Source organism: Thamnophis sirtalis, unplaced genomic scaffold, assembly GCF_051295495.1.
Source record: "Thamnophis sirtalis isolate CommonGarterSnake01/CBP01778 unplaced genomic scaffold, rThaSir2_p1.2 scaffold_7, whole genome shotgun sequence".
In the NCBI taxonomy this organism is placed as follows: domain Eukaryota; kingdom Metazoa; phylum Chordata; class Lepidosauria; order Squamata; family Natricidae; genus Thamnophis; species Thamnophis sirtalis.
Window position 1 is genome coordinate 47,023,101 of NW_028261387.1, and position 25,711 is coordinate 47,048,811.

The 25,711-nt window shown below is 37.1% G+C and overlaps 3 protein-coding genes across 4 annotated transcripts in view; 1 reads left to right on the top strand and 2 right to left on the bottom strand.

The window, feature by feature from the left end:
• Positions 1 to 2,362, top strand: part of ITPR3 (inositol 1,4,5-trisphosphate receptor type 3) — a 135,498-nt gene extending 133,136 nt beyond the window's left edge. The window contains exons 57-58 of the mRNA XM_087719927.1: positions 261 to 422; positions 1,007 to 2,362. Of these exons, the coding sequence (XP_087576053.1) occupies positions 261 to 422; positions 1,007 to 1,075 (231 nt within the window). The 3' untranslated portion in view covers positions 1,076 to 2,362. The remainder of the gene's footprint in view (positions 1 to 260; positions 423 to 1,006) is intronic.
• A 729-nt stretch (positions 2,363 to 3,091) lies between these two features.
• Positions 3,092 to 7,050, bottom strand: UQCC2 (ubiquinol-cytochrome c reductase complex assembly factor 2). The gene is made up of 4 exons (XM_014056560.2): positions 6,880 to 7,050; positions 5,720 to 5,794; positions 5,309 to 5,378; positions 3,092 to 3,484 (listed from the first exon to the last, which is right to left on the bottom strand). Exons 1-4 carry the CDS (start codon positions 7,015 to 7,017, stop codon positions 3,390 to 3,392), a joined length of 378 nt encoding a protein of 125 aa, XP_013912035.2. The 5' UTR covers positions 7,018 to 7,050; the 3' UTR covers positions 3,092 to 3,389.
• A 5,257-nt stretch (positions 7,051 to 12,307) lies between these two features.
• IP6K3 (inositol hexakisphosphate kinase 3) overlaps positions 12,308 to 25,711 on the bottom strand; it is a 28,361-nt gene continuing 14,957 nt past the window's right edge. For both annotated transcript variants that reach the window (XM_087719930.1, XM_014056592.2), the window contains 4 exons: positions 17,488 to 17,677; positions 16,017 to 16,195; positions 14,945 to 15,120; positions 12,308 to 13,752 (listed from right to left, as the gene is read on the bottom strand). In XM_087719930.1, coding sequence (XP_087576056.1) covers positions 13,300 to 13,752; positions 14,945 to 15,120; positions 16,017 to 16,195; positions 17,488 to 17,677 — 998 coding nt within the window. In that variant the 3' untranslated portion in view covers positions 12,308 to 13,299. The remainder of the gene's footprint in view (positions 13,753 to 14,944; positions 15,121 to 16,016; positions 16,196 to 17,487; positions 17,678 to 25,711) is intronic.

Genomic DNA, 25,711 nt, shown 5'->3' on the forward strand with positions numbered 1-25,711 from the left:
ATTCATCAAGTGAGGCAGTAGCTCCAAAGAAGGTGTTATTAATTAATAGAAATTTCAATCCAGAAAGACTCATCTGGCACTTACGTAATATTTTCACTTCAGGCATATTAAAGAGATATTTTATTTTAGGTTATATAACTCATGCAAATTTTACTTCCGCCTAGGAAGATCTTACTCTATTTTCACTATCTTACTGTATGTTTTGTTTCTAACAATTCTAAACTGTTTAAATTCCTGTTTTTTTAAAATAATCTTTGCAGAGCAAGAACTTGGATTGGTTCCCTCGGATGCGAGCCATGTCCCTGGTCAGTAATGAAGGTGAAGGAGAACAAAATGAGATCCGATGTCTTCAGGATAAACTAAATTGCACCATGAAGTTGGTATCTCATCTTACTTCACAGCTGAACGAGTTGAAGGAGCAGGTAATCAAAACATCTAATATTTTCTTCTTTTTACTGGACTATATATTTCTAAATTTTAGAAAGGGCTAGGATATTAAGTGTCAAGTTATGTATTTTGAAGGTCTCACTAAAAAAAATGACATACTGATTTCAGAAAAATGTAGAATGTGCAGTTTTCTGAGAAATTCTCAGCTATGTCCAAGTACAATGTACTATTATTCTCAACCCTTTTTAAGGTTTCAAATTATGCTTTCCATTTTCTTGCACCAAATGCCCAATTTCGTTTGTAATCAGCATAAGGCTTCCCTTTGATGGAAACCATCTACTGATTTTTTTAAAAAATTAATTGTATTTGGAATAGTTTATCCTCCAGTGCAAAGTATAGCTGGAGTGCATTATATAAGTTTCTTGAGGGTATTTATTTGTACCAATAACTTACATGAAGTGGAGGAATACCCGAGAAAAGGTTGAGACGGGTGCAACAGATATGTTATTGCAAACTATCTCAAGTCATTTATAGTTCAAGAACTATAGCTGTTGTGAAACCTTAATTAGAAAATTTAAGAACCATGTTTTAATGTTCTTTTTTACACTGCAACTTTCAGATGACCGAGCAAAGAAAGCGGAGACAACGAATGGGTTTTGTGGATGTCCAGAATACAATAAATCACTGAGACAGTGGAATCCAAGTCTTCAAACATAAACTGTAGTATATAGATATGTATGCACTTCTTGAAGAGGTATTGGTACTAAGTTCCTTGCAAAGTTTTTATAGACAAGGAACATTGGTCCAGGCTGTGACAGTTCGTAAAACCTCAGCACTTCCTTTTATCTCAAGCAGGACTGATTGAAGGCATTTAATTCAGCAAGAAACTGAAGCCATGACTAATTGTTTCTTCATATGCATTGAGTTTGCCATACCTTTGAACTGTATTAAAACTATTCCTTCTTTTTTTTCTCCATGCACTACATTTGGATGGCTACACAGCCCGGTGCAAATAGAATTGACAGTTGTCAGCGAGTAGAAGCTTGCTACCTTTTTAACTTATTCAAAGATATGGAAAATCACCATATAAGGATTTCTTTGCAAGTGTTTCATGTTAAACCTTTTGAAGACATGAACATTTTGTGTCTAGAATCACATCTCAACTAAGAAGAAATTGCAAGAAAATATTCTATTAAGTTAATAGTTCAAGCAATCATATAATTCATGAAATGGCTTTTTTTTTCCTTCGATTGACAAGACTGGACATTAATGAAAGATTGCACGTTCATGCTGCAGTACAAATGTGCAGTTTGTGCCTTGTTCACTCAATAGAATAGTATAAAATACTTTTAGAATTCATCCTGCTTCCACGCACGAGTTTGTGGGGAAATGTTTTAACTGTCATGGGTGTCAGAAATATCAGTTATAATTAGTCTATATGGAATGGAGCTGCAGAAAAAGTGGCAGGAAAAAAAAGAGCAGGACCACAAGTATAAAAGTTCTGAAATATGAACTTAGAAGTTCCTTGACAGAATAATTTGCTCCTATGAATTTAGATGATTTGTATAAGAAAAAGCCCCTTGTAAAATCTACTTCTGCTAACTGCTGTCAAATGTAAGCAAAAGACAGAAAACAGTTGTGTATATTAAGTGTGCCCAGTTGTTCCATTAGTACTAGTCTATGGGGGAGGCTAGAAACAATCAAGGAGTCTGTTTCATTCACATTTGGACCAAAGCAGTGTTCTTCAAATATACAGACTGCTGTGCAGATTTAGTAAGAAAAAGATTTTACTAATCATAAACCCAGCTTTGTAATTTATCTTCCTCTGGTTTGTTATATGAATCTTCTGAAATTTAAAACACAAAATCAGTATAATAAATGGAAAGCAGGTGAATCAGCAGCCTCTTGATAACGTTGGTAACTTCATAAAATGACAAATCTTGATTAATTTTCTAAATAAATGTTAGTCACCCAAGGCCAAAGTTGTAAGTTTTAGAAGTCTATTTTAGAAGTCATTTATTCTAATCCTCTGCTCAATGCAGAGTTCCCCAATCTTTCTGGCTTTGTGGATGGGAGTGGTAGTGGTTCTGTGTGAGTGGAAGGCAAGCATGTATGCGTACAGCTCCATTTGCTCGAGCGATGGGCATGGTGCCCGCCACTTGGGCAAATGGAGCGCATGCACACACTTTCCCACTGCTCGTGCAAGTAGGGATAGGCGTGTGCTACCCCTTCCACAGCCTGGTTCCGAACGGCTCAAGACTTGGTAGTGGCCTGTGGCCTGAGGATCCCTGATGTATAGGCTATAAATGCTTTCCCTCTATGGAAGCCTCTTTTCCTGGTTCTATGGAACCATGGCCACTGTGACTTGTGAACCACAAGATCTGTGAATGTGTGATACATATTTTAGCAAGCATGCTATTTTCTTAGGATGCTAACATGTCCCACTGGTCTTTGCTGTTATTTCCTGGGCATTGAGAATGGACTTTATCTACACTGCAGCAAAAAATATTTGGGGAGCTGCCTATGTATTTGCAACTACTTTGCTATCTCATCGATTTCACAAGCAGCAGTCACAGAATAGAAATTTGTCCTCTCAATATTCAATTCTGCACAACATATGGTAAGCTTCTCTCCACCCCGCCCAATAAGTGCTGCCTTTCAGTAAACAACATACAAGCTAATTAACAGTAAGAAATCACACATCTCTTTCACAGAATCCCAATGTTAGATTTTTTTTTTGACATGAACTACAGTTCTGTTAAGCTCCAACGCACCAGTTGCAAGATGACATTCACTAGTGCAGATAGGTAAACACCCACAGCATATAACTATATAATTCCCTGTTCTTCAGATGGACTTCCTAGGTCTTCATAAACCAATGTAGTCAAATGGAGCTACTTTGTCCCATTTCAGAATAGCTTTCCATTGTCCTTTGCTGGTAACAAGGTGGTTTAGCTGTACTGGCAAAAAGTGCTTTACAAAACCAGTTAAAGACTGAGTTATTATTTAGAATCTTCTTTGTGATGCTTGGCAGAGAATTTTTCACGTAACCTTTTCAATTTTCCAAGCTTTCCTTCTTCCATTTGCTTCAGTTGTTCTGAAAAATGGTAGTTGAAGAAATTAAGACAGAATACTTTATAAAAAAATAAGTTTTATATTTCTGCCTACTGTTTTAAGAGTGCTTTACAAAATATAGGTGACTAATGTACTTCTTCCAGTATGCAACTGGAAGTCACAAGAGATTTTTCCTCCCTGATCCACATGGCTTTGCAATCCATGCTGATACTCACTATCACAAGCAATAATTCTGCTTTAAGTTACACCTTCAAAACCCTAAAATGCAAAGCATTAGTTTCAATCTACATTTCCGCTTTGTTGCCTCAGGCAATATGTTTTCTTTATTCAATACAGCAATTCTACATCCAGGAAAAAGTAACATTTTCTATATGTATTGAACAAAAACCTGCAATTTAGCTCCATGCCACTCCAAAGACATTTTAAATACATTCTATTGTGTTTATAAATGTATACAAAAAATAAATAATTATAATAGAAAATTATTAAATGATAATATTTTAGCCTTAACTTCTATATAGAAGCCTTAACTTCAAGGTGGCGCAGTGGTTAAATGCAGCACTGCAGGCTACTGCTAGATCAGCAGTTCAGCGGTTCAAATCTCACCGGCTCAGGGTTGACTCAGCCTTCCATCCTTCCGAGGTGGGTAAAATGAGGACCCAGATTGTTGGGGGCAATATGCTGACTCTCTGTAAACCGCTTAGAGAGGGCTGAAAGCCCTATGAAGCGGTATATAAGTCTACTGCTATATAAGTCTATATATATAGTGTACCCTATATAGAGGAGGCATTATTACATTTAGATCTATTCCTCACATCTTTTTGATCCAAAGAAGAAAATAAGTGCACAAAGAATATGGACTTCCTGTTACAATTACATGTTATATTACATGATTGTTTTTGGCTGATCCTCAGCACCACATGCAGATAGTCTTTGACTTTAAGGACTATTTGAAGTTATAACGGCCCTGATAAAAGTGATTTACTATCAGTCCTTGCATTATAACCGTTCATCAAAATTCAGGTGCTTGGCAACTGCCATGTATTATGACAGTTGCAGCATCCTGGGGTCATGTGAGTACCATCTTGCGATCTTCCCAGCCAGTTTCTGACAAGCAAAGTCAATAGGGGAAGCCGGATTTGCTTTACAACTGGGTCAATCAATCACTGCAGGGATTTGGTTAGCAATCAAGGCATGACTCACTTAACCCCTTTGTTTATCAATGGAAATTCTGGTCCCAATTGTGGTTGCAAGCTGAGGACTACCTGTATATCCATTTCTTTCTTTAGACTTCTCAAATACAGCAGTGAAATATTGAAAGAGTGGTATGGAATGATATTATATCATATCCCCTGAATTCCAAGAGTCATGTGACTTTAAATGGAAGAAATAGGAAAATGGCAGTTGGGGCTATGGGAAACGGCTTGCTCCATTAAACCTAAAGTAGTCTAGAAGATTACGTTCTTATGTGGAATGATTCCTGCATTAAAAAAGAAGATTGACATATCTACTTTTTAAATTGTTCATAGCTCCTTTGAATTGAAAATGGATTACACAATTTACACCAACATGCAATTTACAGCCACTAAGATACAAATCTCAATGAGGGGCACTGCACCAGTCATTTACAAGTGTTTTTAGAATATACTTGAATTCATAGCAAAGCTGTTGACAAGACAGAAAGTTCGTGGCAGCAAATTCTTGTGTGTAAAAGAGCCCAAAGGAAGAAAGAAAAAAATGTACAAAAACTGTACATAAACCTAGTGTACAAAAGACACTAGATTTATGCCAATAAATGTTGCTGTCCCCGTAAATAGACTCCAAGCAGTTACTACAGTTTAAATACCTGTTGCAAGGACCAACTTGCATTCTTCCACTGGCACTCCAGAGAAGTTTGTATCTCTCAGACGTGGATACTATTCCAAGAAAAAAAAAAAACAGATATGTAAATATATACCTCCCCTTCTCTGATAGAGAAAAGTGCTTTTGACAAGGTAATGAAATAAATGGCAAGAAATGAAATACATTTGCTAGGTACTAGAGTATTGTTATGGTAATTAACAGACTTTGTGCATATTCAGGTCTATAAATGCACACGTTTCAGACTTATTTTCAAAGATTATACAAAATTTTAGAAGAATGGGATTGTCTTTTTCTTGAACTAAGATAATGAACAGATCTAAACTGTATGCCTATTAGAAAATTATAAAGAAAGGAGTGACTACATACTCATATTTGCCACAGTGGCAGAACTCACCTTATTTCTATAATAGTTAGTATGAATTTTGGTTAAACTTTCAAAAATTTCATCACAAGTCACTGGGTCAGCAATCTGTAAGAATAGATGGTAGTAAAATAGGAATTAAAAACTTACATATTTCACAACAATAATTAAAAATAGATTGTATGTTCTTAATGTTTAGAAGATATTTCAATTATAACTGCCATACCTATTCAGTTATCAAATGAAAAAGCTTCCTAAAATATATTTAACATGAATCTTGTGTGAATTCCATTTTTTGTCAATCTACAAATCAAAGTATATACCGTAATCCATAGAGAGAGTACATGTGTGATTGAGTAAACAGCCCTAAAATATGCCCACATAATGAACCTAAGACAAAAAAAAAATCACTGGAATATGGAGATCCAGCATAACTTATGTCCGCAGTACCAACATTTACCATCTCACAAGTGCTGGATCCAGGTCCCTTCATTTTTGTAACCTATTTGGCTCTAAAATATGACACAGAGTGATACATTTTGCAAAACCGTGATGCCATCCTACCAAGGTGCTAGCAGTTCTCAGGGCAATGGATACAATCTCCCTGCTTCTGGGCAAGGAGAACTTTTCTCAACAGTGTTTTGGCTTTATTACAGTACCAAAGATAGAGACAGACAGACAGACACACACACACACACACACACACACACATTCTTCCATCCAGATTGTTGGGGGCAATATGCTGACTCTGTAAACAGCTTAGAGAGGGCTGTAAAGCACTGTGGAGCGGTATATAAGTGCTATTGCTACTCATGAGAAAATGCTTCCATGAAGTCTTCAGAAAAAAAAAGAGTCCTGAAGCATCCTGCAAACTGAAGATCCACAGATCCCAGGATTGAAAATCATGCAGAGGCTTCTCTTCGAGTCAACACGTGTCCTTGCTTAACTCTGAATCGCTTGATCCCCATTCATAAATTGATTAAAAAAAGGGCAAGTCCTGAACTTTTCACAGCCTCCTATCCTGCCGCAGCCCCGGTTCCGCCCACGGCCATTTAACAGCGCCACAGCACAGCCCCTTCCTCGCTCTGGCCCGGGACGAAGAGGCTTGATAGCCGCAAAGTAAACGACCTTGGCGCCGCCAATCGCCTAACTCGGTTCCTTACAGCGCAAGCCCCCCCGATGCCGGGTCCCACCTGGGTATTCTCTCCCTCACGGAAAGCCTGCATCACTTTCTGCCGCACCGCGACTCCCAAATCACGGCCGCGCTTGGTCTCCTCCACGGGCCACTCTTCGCAGAGCTTCAAGAAGCGCCGGTACCGCGCAGACGCCATCTTGGCGGACGTTTACCCGGCGCTATTGGAGGCCGGTTCACATGGCCTAGCCTGCGCTGGTTACGTCACTCAGTTTTGGCCCACGAAGCCAGGGATCTGTTACGAGAGAACAGAAGATTGCGCCTGCGCGAATGTAGCTGGCCGATACTGAGGGATATTTAGTTTTAATCACCGGGATCACCGTTGTAGAGTTACGGGAGAAAGTGAGACATCAAAAGATGAAATCAGAAATCCACTAGGGATTGCACTGATTGGACTGGGGCCAATGGCTTTGAGCAGTGTTTCTCAACTTCAGCGACTTTTAAGTTATGTGGACTCCAACTCCCAGAATTCCTCAGCCACTTTGAAGTTCAGAAACGCTGCTGTATAATTAAAGAATTAAGGAAATAACGTTTGTTAGAAATGAAGGAATATTAATGGTAGCCTGAACACATAATGCTCAATGATAGTGATGTATTTAGTTATGTTTGATGGACAACCAGTGATCTTATTTCTAATTGTAAAAACTGATGCACAAAAGCTTGTAACCAAAAGACATGCTTGACGAAATTGAGGAAAGTTTTTTGTATGTTGTTTTGTTTTTGTTTTTAAAAATAAAAAATATTTATTTAAAAAAAAAAGAAACGCCACTGTAACTCGGGACTTGCTATAGGTAGTCTTCAATTTACGACCACAATTGAACACAAAATTTCTGTTGTTGAGACATTTGTTAAGTGAGTTTTGTCCCATTTCCGACCTTTCTTGCTATAGTTAAGTGATCATTGCAGTCATTTAAGTTAGTAACACAGTTGTTTAGTGAATCTGTCTTCCCCATTGACTTTCCTTGTCAGAAGGTCGTAAAACTCGATCACGTGATCTCAGGACACTGTGGCCGTCGTAAATATGGGTCAGTTGCCAAAGTGTCTGAATTTTGATCAAGTGACCAGGGGGATATTGCAATGGTTGTAAGTATGAAAAATGGTCATAACTTACTTTTTTCAGTGCCTTTGTAATTTTGAATGGTCACCAAATGAACTGTTGTAAATCGAGGACTACCTATATTAAGCCTCTGAAGAATAGATTTCCCAATGCAAATGACATTACAAATATAAGCTGAGAGACAGATGTCCAGAGCAAATGACAATAAAACCAGAACGGTGATACCTGTGCCCTATTGTTACAGCGTAGACTATGCTCTCTGGCCCTTATGACGATATGGCATGCAGCCATAGGGGTGGTTAGCACTCTGAAAGCCCCCCTTTTCCCTTTAATTAATCTCTTTTAATCATCCTAGCCTGTTTTTAAATTTTAACTTTATATACAATTTTTCTGTTTTAATATTTTATTGGACATTGGCCAGAGCTCCTCTGTGAGGGAGAGGAGCAGTTCCAGAATGTGCTAGACAAACAAATCATTGTCATTCACTTTAGCCTTGTCTCAGAATATCAGGGGCAGAATTTCCATTCTATTCCATATGTACATTTCATCACTTCCGCCTCCATTGAGCTCCTTTGCTGAGAGCATCATTGTATCAGCAAAATTAGCATGCTGGTGACTGAATCAATAATGTATCTTTGGCAATGTAATCAAGTGTTTGGTACTTAGGGTTTTGTAATTAAGTTAGGGGCTTATTTTGTTTTTTAAAGATATAAACCCTTGCAATAAATATCATTTCCCATCTATGCATCTCACTGAACACTCACTCCCAGTAAACATAATAAAAAGCTGTTGAAGCCCATGGCTTTTTATAACCACCAAATACTTCACCAACACATGACATTAATCTTAACAAACTCAGTTCCTCAAAGTTTCCCCTATTTTTATTTTTAAAAACAGGAAAAATATTAAAATCCAACTACCCTAGTTTTTGAGGAAAAACATCCTAAATACTCTTTGGAGGCCTTGAAAACATGAGACCTACTGTATATTCCTCAAGAACAGTGAACGAGACATTAACTAGCTGATTCATCTGACACAGATCTACAATGAGGACATTATTATGTCATTCAGATTGGAAAAATCCGACTGGATGGTAGTCAAAAGAGGGAAGACTGATGGAGTGGAATCACCAGCAAGCCACATAGCAGACATATAGACCAACTACAAATACCCTGGTTTTCCACAGTCATGTGTGAACCACAATCAGGAGTCAGAAACATCGAAGTATCACCAAAAGTTAAGATAGGCCCTGAAGAGCAAGCTCAATGGGAAGAACAAGATCCATGCCACCAATATGTATGCTCTGCCAATGTGAAAACTTGTAGCTCCTCAAAACGTACCGCAAGCCCCAACACCCAGAGACACTGCTCATCTGGAAAGAGGGCAAGCAGGGTGTACCAAAGGTCAAAGCTACTATCATGGGTAAGACCCAGAACGTCGAGGAGTACATCAGTAAAATGCTAATCAAAGATGAGCTGTTGGGAAAATATCTGACGCAGCAGCAGACAAGGGAGGAACACCAAGCAAAGAAAGTGCCATGGGAAGACAAGACCCTGCATGGGATGCACCATTGACAGATAGCAGAGTGGCAGATACTGGGGAATTTCTACCTGTGGATATAAAGGGCTGGACTAAAACACAGCACTGAAGCACTGATCATAGCAACATGAGAATAGGCGCTAAGCAACAGATCCACAAAAGCAGGGCTCTACCACACTAGACAGTACCAAGGTACAGATGTCAGAGACAGTCCAATACATGATATAAAATGCAGGCAGGAATAGCTTAGCTGAACAGCACAACCAAGTAGCTAGCACTATGTATAGGAGCATTTGCACAATGTATGGGCTAAATTCTCCCAAATCCTGATGAGAAATTCCACAGAAGATGGTGGAGAATAACAAGGCTAAGATCTTGTGAGATTTCCCGATCTAGATGGGCAGGCAAGTAAGGCCAACCAACCAGCCATTGTGGTAGAAAACAAGGACCAGAAGGCAGCAATGGTAATAGATATAATGACAACAGCATTATGAAGAAGGAATATGAAAAGCTGGAGAAATATCAGCGGCTCAAAGGAGGAAAGGTTGTGGAAAATAAAGGCGAAAGTGGTCCCAGTGGTGATAGGAGCACTTGGGACTGTGACCCCGCCCAGATTGTAGTCCAACAGATCCCAGAAACAACTTAAGAGTTTTCTGTCCAGAAGAGTGTAGTGCTAGAAACTACTAAAATACTCTCCAGCATTCTCAAACTTTCAGATCACTGGTGGGGGATGGATGGATGGATGGAGGCAGGCAAGCAGGCAGGCAGGGAGGGAGGCAGGGAGGGAGAGAGAGAGAGATAGAAACAGACAGACAGACAGAAAACACTTCTGTGATGGAAATTTTATTGTAATATTTTCCAAGCAAGATGAACATATGATTTTGGCAGCCAAGAGAAGCAAATTTAATGTACTTTTATAGTAGAGCTAATCCTATTCTTCATAGGAGAAGAATTCTTCTTCCATTTTTTATGTCCTGGAAAATTTAGTCCTTATATAGGATAGATATCACTGCTCTATTGATATGTTGAGACTACTATACTTGTTTTGTTGGGGAATAGGCAGCCTAAACATCTGGCTGACTGTGTAACCAACCATAACAGTACAAATAGTAAAAGGTCCCTTGGGTGCAATCCAAAAACAATGACAACACCAATTGAACACTACTGGCATTGAGAAGATCACCATAAGTCAGTTGCAAAAGGTAGCTTTCCTTGGAATAGTAAATGGGGACAATACCTTTAAAATCATCAAACGGCATCTTCTGCCTAGGCTAGATCTTGAGAAGGACTCGATAGGTGGATAAAATGCCTAATCCAGTCTAAACATCTGACTGATTCTGTAACAAACCAATTCAAGCCATACAAATCCAGTTGGTTTCAAATGGATTAGCTAAAGCATGACCCCCCAGCCCCCGCCGTTCAAGGTAGGTGAATGGAGGGCTATCTTTCTCCTTAAAATATGTCCAAATTTATTTTCTTGGACAGCAAAAAAAAAAAAGTATTGTTCTGCTGCCAAATTGCTTCAACGGATGTCTCATCTTTCCTGGGGCAGAGTGGTTTAAGCTGAGGAAAGGACAGAGATGTATGTGGATAGGTGCTAAAAATGAGCAAAATTGGAGAATTGTGAAAAATCCAAAGAAAATCCAGAATTTGTTAATTCCATCTCTGCACCATCTGTGTTAGTACCATCTCCATTTGGTCCTAGTGATGTATTTACAAAGGAACAGAATCCTTCATAGGTGTGGGCACCCCCGAAACTTCTAATTGTTGAGAGCAAAAGGCAGGTGCATAACACTATTTATGTCATTCTATTTGTGGTGGCATCGCTGGCAGATGCTTGATATATAGTTAGGCAGATGCTTTTTCAGGGCACTATGTTTTCTAGTATAATTCCCCAGTGCTCAGACTTGACCAGTAACTCTGAAAGAGACAATTTAAGGGGAAGGAAAAATTTGCTAGATGTAATTTTAGCATGGCAATATTTTTATTCAATCCTTATACAACATAATTTAAGCATTTATCTAGTTATAATGCTCATTGAATTGACCCAGGAAATTTAGGAGGTATCTGGGTTGTTCCATTCTATGCATATTTACTCAGACAAAAAGAGGAGTTTAATGCCATTTCCCTAAAATTGCTTAGAGGAACTTCCTACAAAGTTAAGCTTTTACAGCCTTGATGTTTTATAGCACAGTTATCTACAATTCTGTGCTGTAATAAATCCCACTGAACTTTATATGGCATCCTCCCTGGAAGTAGGATACAATTGCAACTTTTATTTATACATTCACTTAAATGTTGAAGGATGTTCCATCAAATATATATCAATGTGCTTAATTCAGAAGAACTAGCTCAATATCTTATAGTCTGCATTAGGAGTTGTAACAGCTATAATCTAGATTGTTGCAGAAAATGAACATACGCATAAATTGCTTTCTTAATGTCAAATTATTATTTTATAAATATTTGACACAACAAGAGTTTGAGTTTGACAGGCAGCTCAAATGAAGACAAATCCTTTTGCACCCGAAGCCTATGAATGTCTATGTGGAATTGCTTTGGATTTTGCGATGTCAGTTGCATATTAACAGTATTCAAGATTATGAATAATTTCTAGTAATTTCCTGAAGCTGGGCAGCAGGCTAAGTGGAATATGTACTTGGCCTAATGATTTAATCTGCCTGTCACACAATTTGTGGTTATTCACAAGCCACATTAAAGAAACATGTAAATAGCAAAAAGATTTCCCTGGAGATCTGGTATTTAAACTAGGAATTATGTAAATATTGACAGATCTGTGAGAAATAACATAAGGAAATATAGACACAGTCAATATGTTGTAAGGCCCATATACTTTATTTACAGTTTCACATTCCATCTTGCCTGCATGTTTCTAAATCTATACTTTGTATTTACAACACTCAGCGGATTTTCCATATGACATGGGAGCAGTGTTCTTTATTTACCAGTAGTATACTCCAAACTCCTGTAAACATTTTGTGAAGTTTATTGTAATGGTTACCCACATGCAAGAAAAATACATACATGCATGCATAGAAATGTTGATATAAAATGTCTATCATTATTGGGCCCATAATGATATCGGTACACCTATGTTTCAAAATTGTCTTAACTCCTCTGCAGTGTAACTCTGGCCTGAAATATCAAGGTATGAATCTCTCCATAACTGCTTTTTCCAGATTTTGTGCCCTCTCTGTAACAAGTTCTTATTCTTCCATCAATACCTTACATTATTTCTCTGAGAATATCTGGAACCCTCTGCTTTTGATTGTGGCTCTGATTCTACTTACCCTTTGGAAAATACTTTGGCATAGACACTAGCATGGAATACAAAGGAACAAGGAGTTAATTTAAGGTTTTTAAAGTACTGCTGTTTAGTAGCTAAGCTTGTTCAAAAGTGATTGTCCTTTTTAACCCATCAAATTGGATGAATTAAGCTGAATTGTTTTAAGGACCTGCCAGCCTATCTTCATAACTCTTTTCATGAGTTTCATAGTTGTTTGGTCCTTGCTCACCCCACAAATCTGATTGGCTCTTCATTAAAAAAATCCTTAACTCTTTGAGTTCTTTTCAAGTATTCTTTTTCACAAATGACACGAATAGGCAACAGTAGAATTAGAAAAGAAAATCATCCAATGTTCACAATTATGAGGATTTCTGCTCAAACTATAGTGGCATATTAGTATGAGCTTTCCTTAACAAACTGCCCTTTTTATTGCTGTAGTAGCTGGACGGCTTCCTACTGTTATAGCCCAATGTACAGGTTCTGCTATTTCAAATCATGAGTCTTTAATTCCGTAATTGTCATTCTCCCATAGATATACTCTGGAAAATTTTAATTAAGTTTTCTAGACCAAAAATATAACCATGATCTGGTCCTTCATATCTCAAGTCTTTGTAAGTTGTGTGAGCAAAGTCTATCATGCGAACATCAACTTTAGGATGGCTATTCCCATGTGAAGCAGAGCAGACTAGGTTTTGATAGTGTCCCTGAGGGTCATTGTCTGAAGGCATTGTTTTCTCCAGTCCCTCATAGTTTATGAGAAGTGAGCTAGAGAAGAACCGGTAAGAATTTTGGTTTTTGATGACAGATAGCAGAGTATTCAGCTGAAATAAAATTGGTTCCACGAGGTCTGTTCTAAAATGATTCCCATTGTGAAGGAACTGGCAAAGGGCTTGCTTGAAGCCATCTGGTGAAAGTTTTCGTCCATAGTACTTATCCTTGCAATTATATTGGATGGTATCTGCCTGGTAAACCTGAATTAAAAACAATAACAATCTATATTAGCCATCTGTTTTGCAGATTGTAATTTGTTATGTGATTTTATGTACTCCTTCTGAAAGCTTCAATAGTACATTTTGAATGTGTGCATTAGAAGCTTACTATATTTATCTTTATCACTGCAAGGCAGGACTACAATGTCTTGCATACAGGGAACTCAAGTGCTGTGAAAGTACAATCTGAGATCAAGGCTTTGCATTCATTTTAACATTATTTATTATATTTGTATAGTATCTTTCTTTTCAGTCTCTTTAGTGCATTCTTTCAGTAAACCAAAGACGTACTTGGGCTGACCTAATTACTGGTTTCCATGTTACCCAGCAATATTCAGACCTACTGTATCATCTTTTTAAAAATGTATATGTCAAAGGATTTAATTTAATAGCTCTTGATGGCAAAATAAATGTACACTCAGGCAATCCAGTTCTGAAATCTGCTTTCAGTTGCCACACTGACAGAAATGACTGCTTTGATGATTACACAGCTGCAATTATTCTAAGCCACAGGACAGCTTTGTGTTCTCCCACTAAGGAAGAATTTATTTAGTAGATGATTGTCTTTGACTTAGATCATCTGCTAAAGTGTCTCTCTCTATTAAAGTAGTTAGTAGGAGGATCAAAACCTAAAATAAAATCTGCAGCTCTAGTGTATTTGCTTTCTATGAATTATCCTTATTTTTAGTGGCAAAGAAGCTGCTGCTTAGCTTTCTTCAGGGTGTAAAAATAATCCAGGTGCATTTAAATAAATGGGCATTCCTCATCTGAATAGTGGACCATAGCCATTGCATATTTTTGTCTCCATACACTTGCTTAACTTAGATAAGAGGTGACATTTTGTTGTGATTGCTATTTGATTAGTATTAGCTGCACTGTGATGGGGTTTTCATTGATTTTCAACATGACCAATCTTTTCCCCAAAAGATTTCAGAAGTGCATACATAACTTTTGCAAATTAATTTTTTGGAAAACTGTAATTATCACCGATCAATAAGCATTTCAGATATACCATGTCTTTCTAAGCACAGACTGAGGCTAACACAGAGATGCTTGGATGGAAAATCATATTTGAATTTAATTTATTTATCACCCCTTGTTTATTTATAATCACTAAATTCATGGTACTCTTTCATGGTAACACGTGTAATTTTCAAAACAGATTTCTACTCACCTGCATGCCACAAATACGGACTCCAAGGGAGGCTGATGTACTCTGTTCACATTTCTTTATTTGCCGTGCTTTCTTCTCCTCTGATGCATCATCACCATGCTGCCTGGTTCCCATTTTTAAGTCCAGAATGCATGGGTATTTATATTTGGATACAACATTTTCTAGCAACAGAAATTCTGGATGTACTAGTTAAGGAAATCAGCATTTTACTTAGGTTTACTTTGCAGTTTTCCATTAGTTTCTGTGCTTAGCTTCTTGTTTCCACTTCAGCTCATTTATCATGAGAAATGTGTCCATCATTTTCTGTCCCTAGTGAAGGTCAATATAATATTTCTTCTTAGAGTGATCAACAATCAATGTACATATGTTGAAGGATAGTTTTAATTACAAGGTTGAGCTTTCACATACTACTAAGATGTGCGTATCATGGTTCCTTGAATACAATTTCTACGTGTGTAGTCTTTTTTAAAAATTATATCTGAAAAGACTTTCAGCACAAATTCAAAATTTGGTTTGTGTCTCTATATAACATTTTAGTGGAAATGAAATATTTTAAATATTCTTATAATCTGGATTATACAAAATTGAGCGGTTACATATCAAGTATAAATAGTGAAACTCAAAAATATATGAGATACAAATATGGTTTCCTGCAAATGTTTACTAAATAGGTTATGGCAAATAGGATGTATAAAGAAGATTAACACTGTTAATTATTACTATACCAGAGATACATAGCTGCCTTTCTGATAATTGTTAAATGCTAAATAAATTAAAATCTGCATTTTTCCTATTATAGACAAATCCAGATCAAAATATTTGAGAGTTTCATCAAGTTTAGTGTGTACATTGCTGCAATCTGGGTCCCACTGAAATGTATGTTTACCAACATAATCAATGTGTAATTTAGACTTAAAATGTCCTTTTTGTCATTAACCTATTGCACTTAAACTTTTGATAAACTGTCTCTTCTATGTTTGTACCTATAACAGTACTAGCAGCCTTTAAAAAATACAAATTATCAATTATACATGTGTACTGTAATGTTCAGCTAATTCAGGAAAAAAGATACGGTGAGGTTTATTCTCCTTATACTTGGAAGACATGCGATTCAGATGCTGTTTGTGACAGTGCAGTCCCCATGGATTAAAGCTGTTATTTGCCTCTTGGTTCCCATTGGCATCCTCCATAAGTGATGATACATCTTGGTGGTGCTGAAGATCTGTCTGCAGTCGTGTGTTCCCATGGCAGCTAGACACAAAGGAATCTGATTAGCTTATTGTCTGGAAGGAAAAAATTACTACCATACATCTCAGCATATCTATGTATTTCTAAACCCTTGTAATCTCAGCAGGATTTTAGGCATAGTATTAAGCCCATGCAGTCAGAAGTAGGGTTCTGCAAGTTCACAATTCAGACTGCAGCCTGACAGAGTCATTTGGTACACTGTTTAGAAGTAAGCCTTATTGAGTTCAGTCTGACTTATTCTTAAGAATGTGGGCACTAAACTGCAACCTTTATTGTGAGACAGAATGGTAAGGATTGTAACCTAGCTAAAGATTCCCCTTGCACATATGTGCTAGTCGTTCCCAATTCTAGGGAGCGGTGCTTATCTCTGTTTCAAAGCCCAAGAGCCAGCGCTGTCCGAAGATATCCGTGGTCATGTGGCAGGCATGACTAAATGCCGAAGGGACAAAGTTACCTTCCCACCAAAGTGGTCCCTATTTTTCTACTTGCATTTTTACATGCTTTTGAACTGCTAGGTTGGCAGAAGCCTGGACAAGTAACGGGAGCTCACTCCGTTACTGGAACTGCCGACCTTTCTGATTGACAAGCTCAGCATCCTAGCCACTGAGCCACCGTGTTCCTCAAGGATTGTAACCTACCCGGTGTTAAAAATTGTAGACCTATTTACATATAGGCAATGCACACAGTTATCAGTTAGTCATGACCAGCAAGCAATTTTCTGATTAACGAATAAAGGAAAATTTTATTTTATAGTTTAAGAATAGCACAATGAGCCAACATTTTAATTGAGAATAAATCCCCCAAATTGTGCAAATAATTCAGACAGTCCACTTTTATCTAAAAGAAAAGCGTGCATGAGTTTAACGTGCCTCTTCCCTCCCTCCTGCCAATAAAAGATTAGATAGATTATCTTCCTCAATTACTACATTGGTGAAGTTAAGCAGCTTATTCTGTCCAAGGGCAGCCTCAAGGTGTATAAAATCTGTTTGACTTTGTCATCTATTATCTTAGATGGAAATCAAGTACAGTATCTGGGCTGGAAATAGAGGCAATGCAAGCAGGATTGTGATTGGCAATGAAGGAATAGGTACAATATAAACCTAAAAGTTCATTTAAAAATATTCATGCTAGTACAGTTTTCTGGCAAGTCAAAATCATTGGATAATCCTAGAACTCATTTGTGGGGCAAGGCCCATACATAAATGTGGGATTTATGTTAGCAATTTACTGGATGGAAACCAGAAAATTAAGCTTTCTTCTTTTGTATTGCATTTCTGGCTTTTTGTATTGCTCACCTGCTTTCAATGACATTTGTTAATGGGGTTTGATTCCATTTGACGGTTTTTGCTTGGTTGAGTTTCTGCCATATTGTCATTGAACACTCCTTTGAGGTGTTATCCAAGAAATTGTGATGATCTGTGTGTGGACAGGCTACAAAATTCAGGTTCCCCATGCTGTCCTTCTTGAGATATACAGATATTACACCTTTAAGTGGAAAAATAAATTGCATCAATGTGGGAAAATTGATATGTAAATTCATATACATAAAATCTGATACAATCCTAGATTTCTTTTTCTAATTTAACATGTTCATTGCTAATTTAAGAACCTCCATATTCAAAGCAAATAAAATAAACTGTAGTTCTTCATACAAAGTTAAACTGCAGTTAAACTTGCCACAGAATGCAGTGATGATTATAATATTGAATGATTTTAAAAGAAAAGAAACATTCATAGAAAGAAAGGTAAGCAATGACAAGTATTAAAAATGTCTACACATTTCTAGGGAGTGAAATTAAGACAATGCTTCAGTCCTCAAGCCTTCCATCAAATTCTGGTGGGCCTTTGTGGAAACAAGATGCTGCATTATGTAACCTTTGATCAGATCACAGCTGAACTCTTTTTATTTGCTCGACATTTTTTCCAAACCATGTCTATATGAGACTTTATAGAGAAGTACAGAGATGACCTTGAAGAAAACATTGATTAAAAACCATCAAGTCAGGATCAGCTTCTAGTGACCCCATAGTTTTTTCTATCACAATTTGTCCCTAACCTGGTCCTACAGGTCTTTCAAAAATGCACACATTGCCATTATAACTGAGTCCATCTACTGATTCTACTCTTCTTTTTCACAGTATTAAAACATGATTGTAGAAAGAATAACAAAGAGTTGGAAGAGGCACTGGAAGTCCTCCAGTCCAACTCTCCATTCAAGCAGGAGACCTCATACCATTTCAGATAAATGGCTGTCCAGTCTCTACTTAAAAACCTTCATGGACGGAGCTCCCACAACTTCTGAAGGCAAGCCATTCCACTGGTTAATTGTTCTCATTGTTAGAAAGATTCTCCTTGATTAGTTTCCATCCATTGCTGCTTGTCCTTCAGGTGCTTTGGAGAATAGGTTGACCCTCTCTTCTTTGTGGCAGCCCCTCAAATATTGGAACACTGCTATCATGTTACCCCTAGTCCTTCTTTTCACTAGACTAGCCATGCCCAGTTTCTGCAATCGTTCTTCATATGTTTTAGCCTTGTTGGTTTTGTTCTTCCTCCTTAGCTTAGCATTTACCCATGAGTAGTTTGTCTACAGTCAGCACCTGATGATATTTTTAATGCTATAATTGAGTTGCTATACCTCAACTCAACAATAGTAGCTTTAAAAATAGTATGGTCACTTAATGTTATGTACTCCATATGATGATGTCTATATACAGGCATTGTTTAGTTGTGTGAAGAAGTATTAGTTAAGAAATCATTGGATACAGAAATTGATAATTAGTTCTCCTGCTTCATCTCCTGTAGCAACTATTAGGAAAACATTAACTTGGCCCAGGAAAACAAGGAAATACGAGAAAGAAACTCAAGACTGTTTTGCCTTGATTCTCTTTGATATAAGAGGTAGAGAAGAAGAAATAATGACAGGATTTCAAGATTCAATTATTATAGCCTATATCAGTAAAATAGTGTCCCCAGTATTTTATGTAGTGTCTTTTTCCTGACCTAGGTTATCCTGAAGGGCTGACAGAGATATGTTATTTTGGTGTGCTGTTTCTTTAAAGTATGTAGAGATGTCAACTATGGATGGGGGATAATCAATCTCTGCTTTCTGTGTTCATATTGATCCAAAATTCTTGCTGTGTGCTCAAGATCCTAAGTTACAGGAGGTTGGCAAGCAAATTATATACTCCAAAGGCCTAATCCCTGTGTCAGAATGTTGGGTGTGTCAAATTGCCCCCTAAAGTAGAGAATAAGGATGTAAGTTAAATTACACAGTCAACTGGAATAACCCCGTCTTTTTTTCCTTCCAATTTTTTTCCATTTCAGTATGATTCCATGTCCTCCAATTTGTGTAAGGAGAGGAATGTAGAGAAATCTTGGCAAGAAAACTTTGTCTCTATTTTGATAGTGATCTTCACAGCACTAAAAGAGATGTCAGAAATTAACTATAAAGTATTCACAGGTTAAGGTTAAGAGATGCATATTAAGCATATTAAGAGATAGATGATTGATAGGTAGGTGGGTAGATAGATGATAAATAAATAAAGAGATAGATATTTAGAAATATTTTTTTTCTCCAAAAGATATATTATGGCTTATTTTTCAGTTAGTTCTTATTTTCGGGGAAATATGGTAAACGTGTCCGTCTGGTCGACAATCTTCAATGGGGTTTATTTTTGGGGTAGCTTATATTACGAGCATCCTGAAAAATCATGTTAGGGCTTATTTAGATCTTATTTTGGGGTAAACATGGTTCTGTTGACTGGAAATTTCAGAATTCTTTAAAATTAAACCAAACTTCGTCTACATAGGTCTAATTCCAGGACTGATCTCTGTAAAAGACAAGTTATGACTATCCTATTCAGCACCCTCTTCATGCATTTCAAATTAATTCCAGTGCCCATTCCATGGGAATTCTGAAGCTATCTGATTGGAAGGTTCAGATTTACTATTATACACAGTCTTTCCCTTGAGCTTCACTATTGAGTAGTAAGAGAACATGAAGTGCCTTTAATTTCCCCAGATGAGATAATCATCTTTGGAAATCAAATAAAATCCAAATCAGGCAAAGAAGATGATTACTTGATTTGATTTCACCGCAATGTAATTTGGGATTAAAAAGTAGGATAGCCATATTATCTAGTCTTAACCTTTCCTTTAGTTATCTAGGGTGCTGCTTTGCTTGTTCTAAAATAGAACAAGCTCTTTTTCACATTGCCACATATGTGACATTTGAGTAATCTGCCTTGCCCTAAAATAATACACCATGGAAAGCAAAAGTGGGAGCTGCCAGTTACTAAGAAAGTAGAACTTGTTGTTGAAATATGTTAGAAGTTCTTCCAAACAGGAACAAACATGACATAATCAAATTAGAATAGTCCTCTCATATGTTTGTATAATTTTTCAAATGCTGAAAGCTCAGAAGTAATGGATAAAGGACGTGTATTATCCTCAATACTGTTTCCGTGGGAAGTAATTGCAAATTAAGTAGTTGTTTCACTCGTAATATTGACCAAGGAAACTTCTAAAAGTTATTTTATTCCACTGTTATACTGTGGAATACATAATCTTTACTCTGACATATGGATATGGTATATGTTTTTACCTTAAACAGAGCATCCACGTTTTTGTTTATTCTTACAACTCTATTATTTATTAAATTGTTATCTTGCCTTTATAAATAACTCAAGGCAGCAAACATACATAAATACTCCTTCCTCCTCCTATTTTCCCTATGAAATGAATTGAGTTGTGAGTGATTGGCCTAAAGTCACCCAGCTGTTTTTTATGCTTAAGGCAGAACTAGAACTCACAGTGTCCTAGTTTCTAGGCCAGCACCTTAACCATTACACCAAACTGGCTCTCCAAACTCCATATAGTAATAGTGCAAGCAAAAATTATATTAATAAAGAAGGATATTTGTATCTCAGGGCCTGAAATGAAAATTATATTAAAAATTATATTATATTCAAAAACTATATTCTTTGTCTATAGATGAAACAAAATTAACAAAACAAAAGCCAACAGGGGGTGATGGAAGAGGTCAAACTACTTGTACAGATCAAATTATTACTTTGCGTATAAAGCAATAGCTTCCTAGAATTTCTAATAGAATAATGCCAAATATTTTATCCTTCTGATTGAAATTAGAAGTGCATTGATTTATTTTTGTAGTGAAAAGAATATTGCAGAAACTTTAAAACTATAGCATGTTCTTAAAATTGTATTTTTTAATCTTTATTCAATAATGCTTGGCTTGTTAAAAGTTCCATCAAAGCACCCATCTACAAAATGCAGACAAGTTCAAAAGAGAGAAATTAATACTGTATTCACTTCTAGGTCTCCTCTTTATACCAAACAGGTGGTGACCCCTATTGGTGAAACGTAGGTATTGCCGATGGCTGTGGTTAGTGACACCTTTATTTTTGTTTACCCATATGATAGCATAAGAGTTGTCAGTCAATCAACCAGGCACTCATGAGAGTACTCAGTTCCATCTTTCTTCTATGCATTTTTTCCTTTTTCTTTCCCCAAAGATGGTTGGCATTCTACAGCTAGTGAGTATGCCATGTCCTCATTAGCTCATTACGTCCTTCACACAACTAAGAGGTTTTTACATTTTTTTTATTTCTGAAAAACTTCAGGATCTTTCAGCAGTGTCCATGGGAGGAGATAAAATTGAGAGGATAGTAAGACTTGCTCCTTTTGAACTTGTTATTTTTCCCCTTCCCTGCAAGCATTTTGATATTTCTCTATTGTGCCACTGGAACCATTAGAGGCCTGTTCTGATGTCTGATCTTCAGAAACAGAAAGGATAAAAATCTAATAGAAAAAAATATAGTAACTCTGAGCTTCAATGCTCCCTGGAATTGGTTGTTATTTTACTGATGCTTCATTATCCAGCTAGGTAATCATTATCAGTATCTTCATTACCTAGTTAGGTAATGAAATGTCTGCAAGAAAATCTTAAAAAGCACCAAGAACTTCACAAAATAATAATTTTTCTGACACTTGCCTTGAACACAAAGTGGTCTATATACTCTGACTTCAAACAGTATGTTTTGTTACAAAATGCACATTTGATTTTGGATTAGTTATTGAATGAATTAACCCATGGTGGTCTTGAAAACCTTATTGATGAGTATAATAACAGAATAACAGAGTTGGAAGGGACCTCGGAGGTCTCCCAGTTCAACTCCCTGCTCAAGCAGGAAACCCTATATTATTTCAGACAAATGGTTGTCCAATCTCTTCTTAAAAATTTCCAATGTTGAAGCACTCTCGATTTCTGGAGGCAAATTGTTCCATAGATGTTAGAAAATTTCTCCTTTGTTCTAGGTTGGTTCTCTTCTTGATTAATTTCTATCCATTACTTCTTGTTCTGCCTTCAGGTTCTTTGCAGAATAGCTTGACTCCCTCTTTTTTGTGGCAGCCCCTTCGATATTGGAACACTGCTATCATATCACCCTTGCTCCTTATTTTAATTAAACTTAGACATATCCAATCCCTGCAACCGTTGTTCATATGTTTTAGCCTCCAGTCCCCTTAATCAGCTTTGTTGCTCTTCTCTGCATTCTTTCTGGAGTCTCAATATCTTTTTTATATTGTGATGACTAAAACTGAATGTATAATATATGTGATACCCAGCCAAAATGACTTAACTAACAAACCACAGTTGACCAAAATCATAGTTAAATAAGTAGCTATCCTCCAAGTCTGTTTCAATTATGTAACATTGTATCAGTAAGTGTGGATTTGGGCTTAATGGCTTTTTTAGACATAAAATTGCTGCCATTTCAAAATGAGATAAATACCCACAGTGAGAATGGGACCAGTAGGTACCATTATATATCCCAGGGGTTCAGTAGGCAAAGAAATTAATCTTAATGTTCACAGTCCGAAAGTTTTGAAAAAAAAACAAAACCATTTCTCTCCCAGTTGGATAGTGCCAGAAGCTTGCAAACACTGTTGCAGCAGAGAATTTGGGGCTGTGTGTCTAGGTAAGCCTTAGATCTTTACATTCAATTTAGGTCTGCTACAGATTTATTCTGTACTGTTAAAATCACCTGCTGTGGTAGACAAAGAAACTACGGCTTCTCCCACTGATTCTTCTATCAATCCTTTCATCCAAGCTGCTAAAAAGCAAAATGACTACAAGATTGGAAAGGGGAAATGGCTAAGGAACGGGTGGAAGAAATCACAGTTTTTCAGTCTTTTCCTACTTTCAAAAGGCACAGGGCTAATTCTACATCATGACAAGGCAAATCTAATTTTGAAAAAAACAACAACAACACCTTAGTATTTATTCCATGTAATAAACAGTGCTCTGTAATTCTATATTTCAGCCATGCTTCTCCTGTTGACTTAAATGGGGCTCACAAGGCTGAGGTGTCAGACAGCCTTTGACATATTTATGCCATTCCCAATAAAGCCTGGCGGGGACACAGTTGCAGCTCATAGTCTCAAATGACAGATTACTTTTGAGCATAGCTGGTGGATAAGGCATCTTTGACCTTTTGATGACACATCAGTGATAGTGGGCCATCTTCTCAAGGATATTACAGATTCTACTTAGTAAGCATAGCATTTCCAATTCTAGCTCTACTTCCTCTCAACTGCCCCTAATGAGAGTCTTACATAGCACTGCTCTTTTATAGGCAGCTCCCTTCCCTCAGTAACATGAGCTACCCGAAGCAATATCTGAATAATTTTAAGATTTAGATGGGAAGTCAGGGCAAAGCAAAGTTGTCAACTGACTATTTTTAATGTCAAGCTATACCTTTATATATATTGTGAGCAGGTATATATATACATATATATGTTATGTCCATGTATGTATGTATGTATGCATGCATGCATGCACGCACGCGCGCGCGCGCACACACACACACACACAGATAGATAACCTGCTCACAATATGGAGATTGCTAAGATCTGTAACTCAAACCTTTCAAGGGACAGAGGTAAGGGGATAACTTTAGAATCAATAGCAGTTGGTAAGATAATCTGAAAACTAAATATACCCACAGATACTAAATGTAGAGATTGTGATGGAATATGAAATATTTTCATTCCAAAATTCAGCATAAACAATTGACATTCTTATTGACAATTGACAAGAAATTGTATTTTTGTAGTCCATTTTTAAAAATAATTTATACCAGAGGACTCCAAGGAATATATCCAAAATTCACTTAAAATTGTATAGCAAAAAAGTTGCTGCATAGCAGCATTTTCTTACTTTATTAACCTTGTTTTCCCTGTATTTAACATTCATTACATTTTCTTAGCTCAGAGGTCTCAAGATGTTCTAAACACCTGTTCTCACCTACTGGAAAATCTGGATGCTGTTCCTTTTTCCATCTGTTTAAATAAGACCAGGGAAAATACAAGAGTATATCTGAAAGATATATCTATATCTCATCCAACACCTGGCATCTGTATTGCAGTCCTGAATGTGTAAAAATGAAGAAGAAATATGTGAAACAAGGGGTTTGTGTGTATCAGAAAGCTTTGGTGTGATAATGTATCAATTTCACTGTCAGATTTAATCCCCTTAGTCTTTGGGATCATATGACACCAAAGTAGAGCTTTTCATATATTCCTCCTCTTTATATCAGGCTTGCTGAATCAGCTCCCTCTTAGTGCCTAAAAATGCTTGCTCCATGTACCCAAAGGGAAAGGAGAAAGCCATTCTGACTCAAGCTGTCTATTTTTGTGTGTTACCTAAAAATATGGACAGATTCAATCTTGAATTGTCAGGTAGAGAGGCACATTTCATAGCTAAAGCAAAACAATTTAAAAATAACCCTAATTTATGAGCTGGAATAGAATGACAAGTACAGGAAGAGCTCAGAAGAACCAAGCCAGACTGAGAGTCTTAAAGCTGCAATAAATGCTGGCTGTTTTTTTTTTTTTTAAAGAGGATCATTTTATCGATCAACTATAAACCAGAAAAAACCCAGAATGCCACTAATATAAAAGGATTAGCCTAAAACAATGGATTCTTTGTACGTTCCTTGAGATAAAGAAATTGCTTTCCAATTGCTTGTTTTGAAAAGAAACATTTGGAGGTCTCTAATAGGTGAGGGAAGAGGGACACGGTGGCTCAGTGGCTAAGATGCTGAGCTTGTCGATTGGAAAGGTCGGCAGTTCAATGGTTCGAATCCCTAGCACCGCATAATGTAGTGAGCTCCCATTACTTGTCCCAGCTTCTGTCAATCTAGCAGTTCGAAAGCATGTAAAAATGCAAGTAGAAAAAATAGGAACCACTTCGGTGGGACGGTAACAGTGTTCCGTGTTCCTTTGGCATTTAATCACGTTGGCCACATGACCACGGAGACATCTTTGGACAGCACTGGCTCTTTGGTTTTGAAAAGGAGTTGAGCACTGCCCCCTAGGGTCAGGAACGACTAGCACATATGTGTGAGGGGAACCTTTACTTTAATAGGTGAGGGACACATAAGACCATTTCCTGCATAATTTTTCTTGACCCAAAGGGTGGTAACTGAGTAGAAAAGA

Coding starts and splice junctions, on each gene's coding strand:
- UQCC2 (XM_014056560.2), bottom strand. CDS start 7,017: ATGGCGTCTGCGCGGTACCGGCGCTTCTTGAAGCTCTGCGAAGAGTGG. Junction 5,795..6,879: donor GTGAGGGAGAGAATACCCAG/GTGGGACCCGGC, acceptor CTATTCTTACAG/ATTGCTGACCCAGTGACTTG. Junction 3,485..5,308: donor CAAGTTGGTCCTTGCAACAG/GTATTTAAACTG, acceptor ACCATTTTTCAG/AACAACTGAAGCAAATGGAA.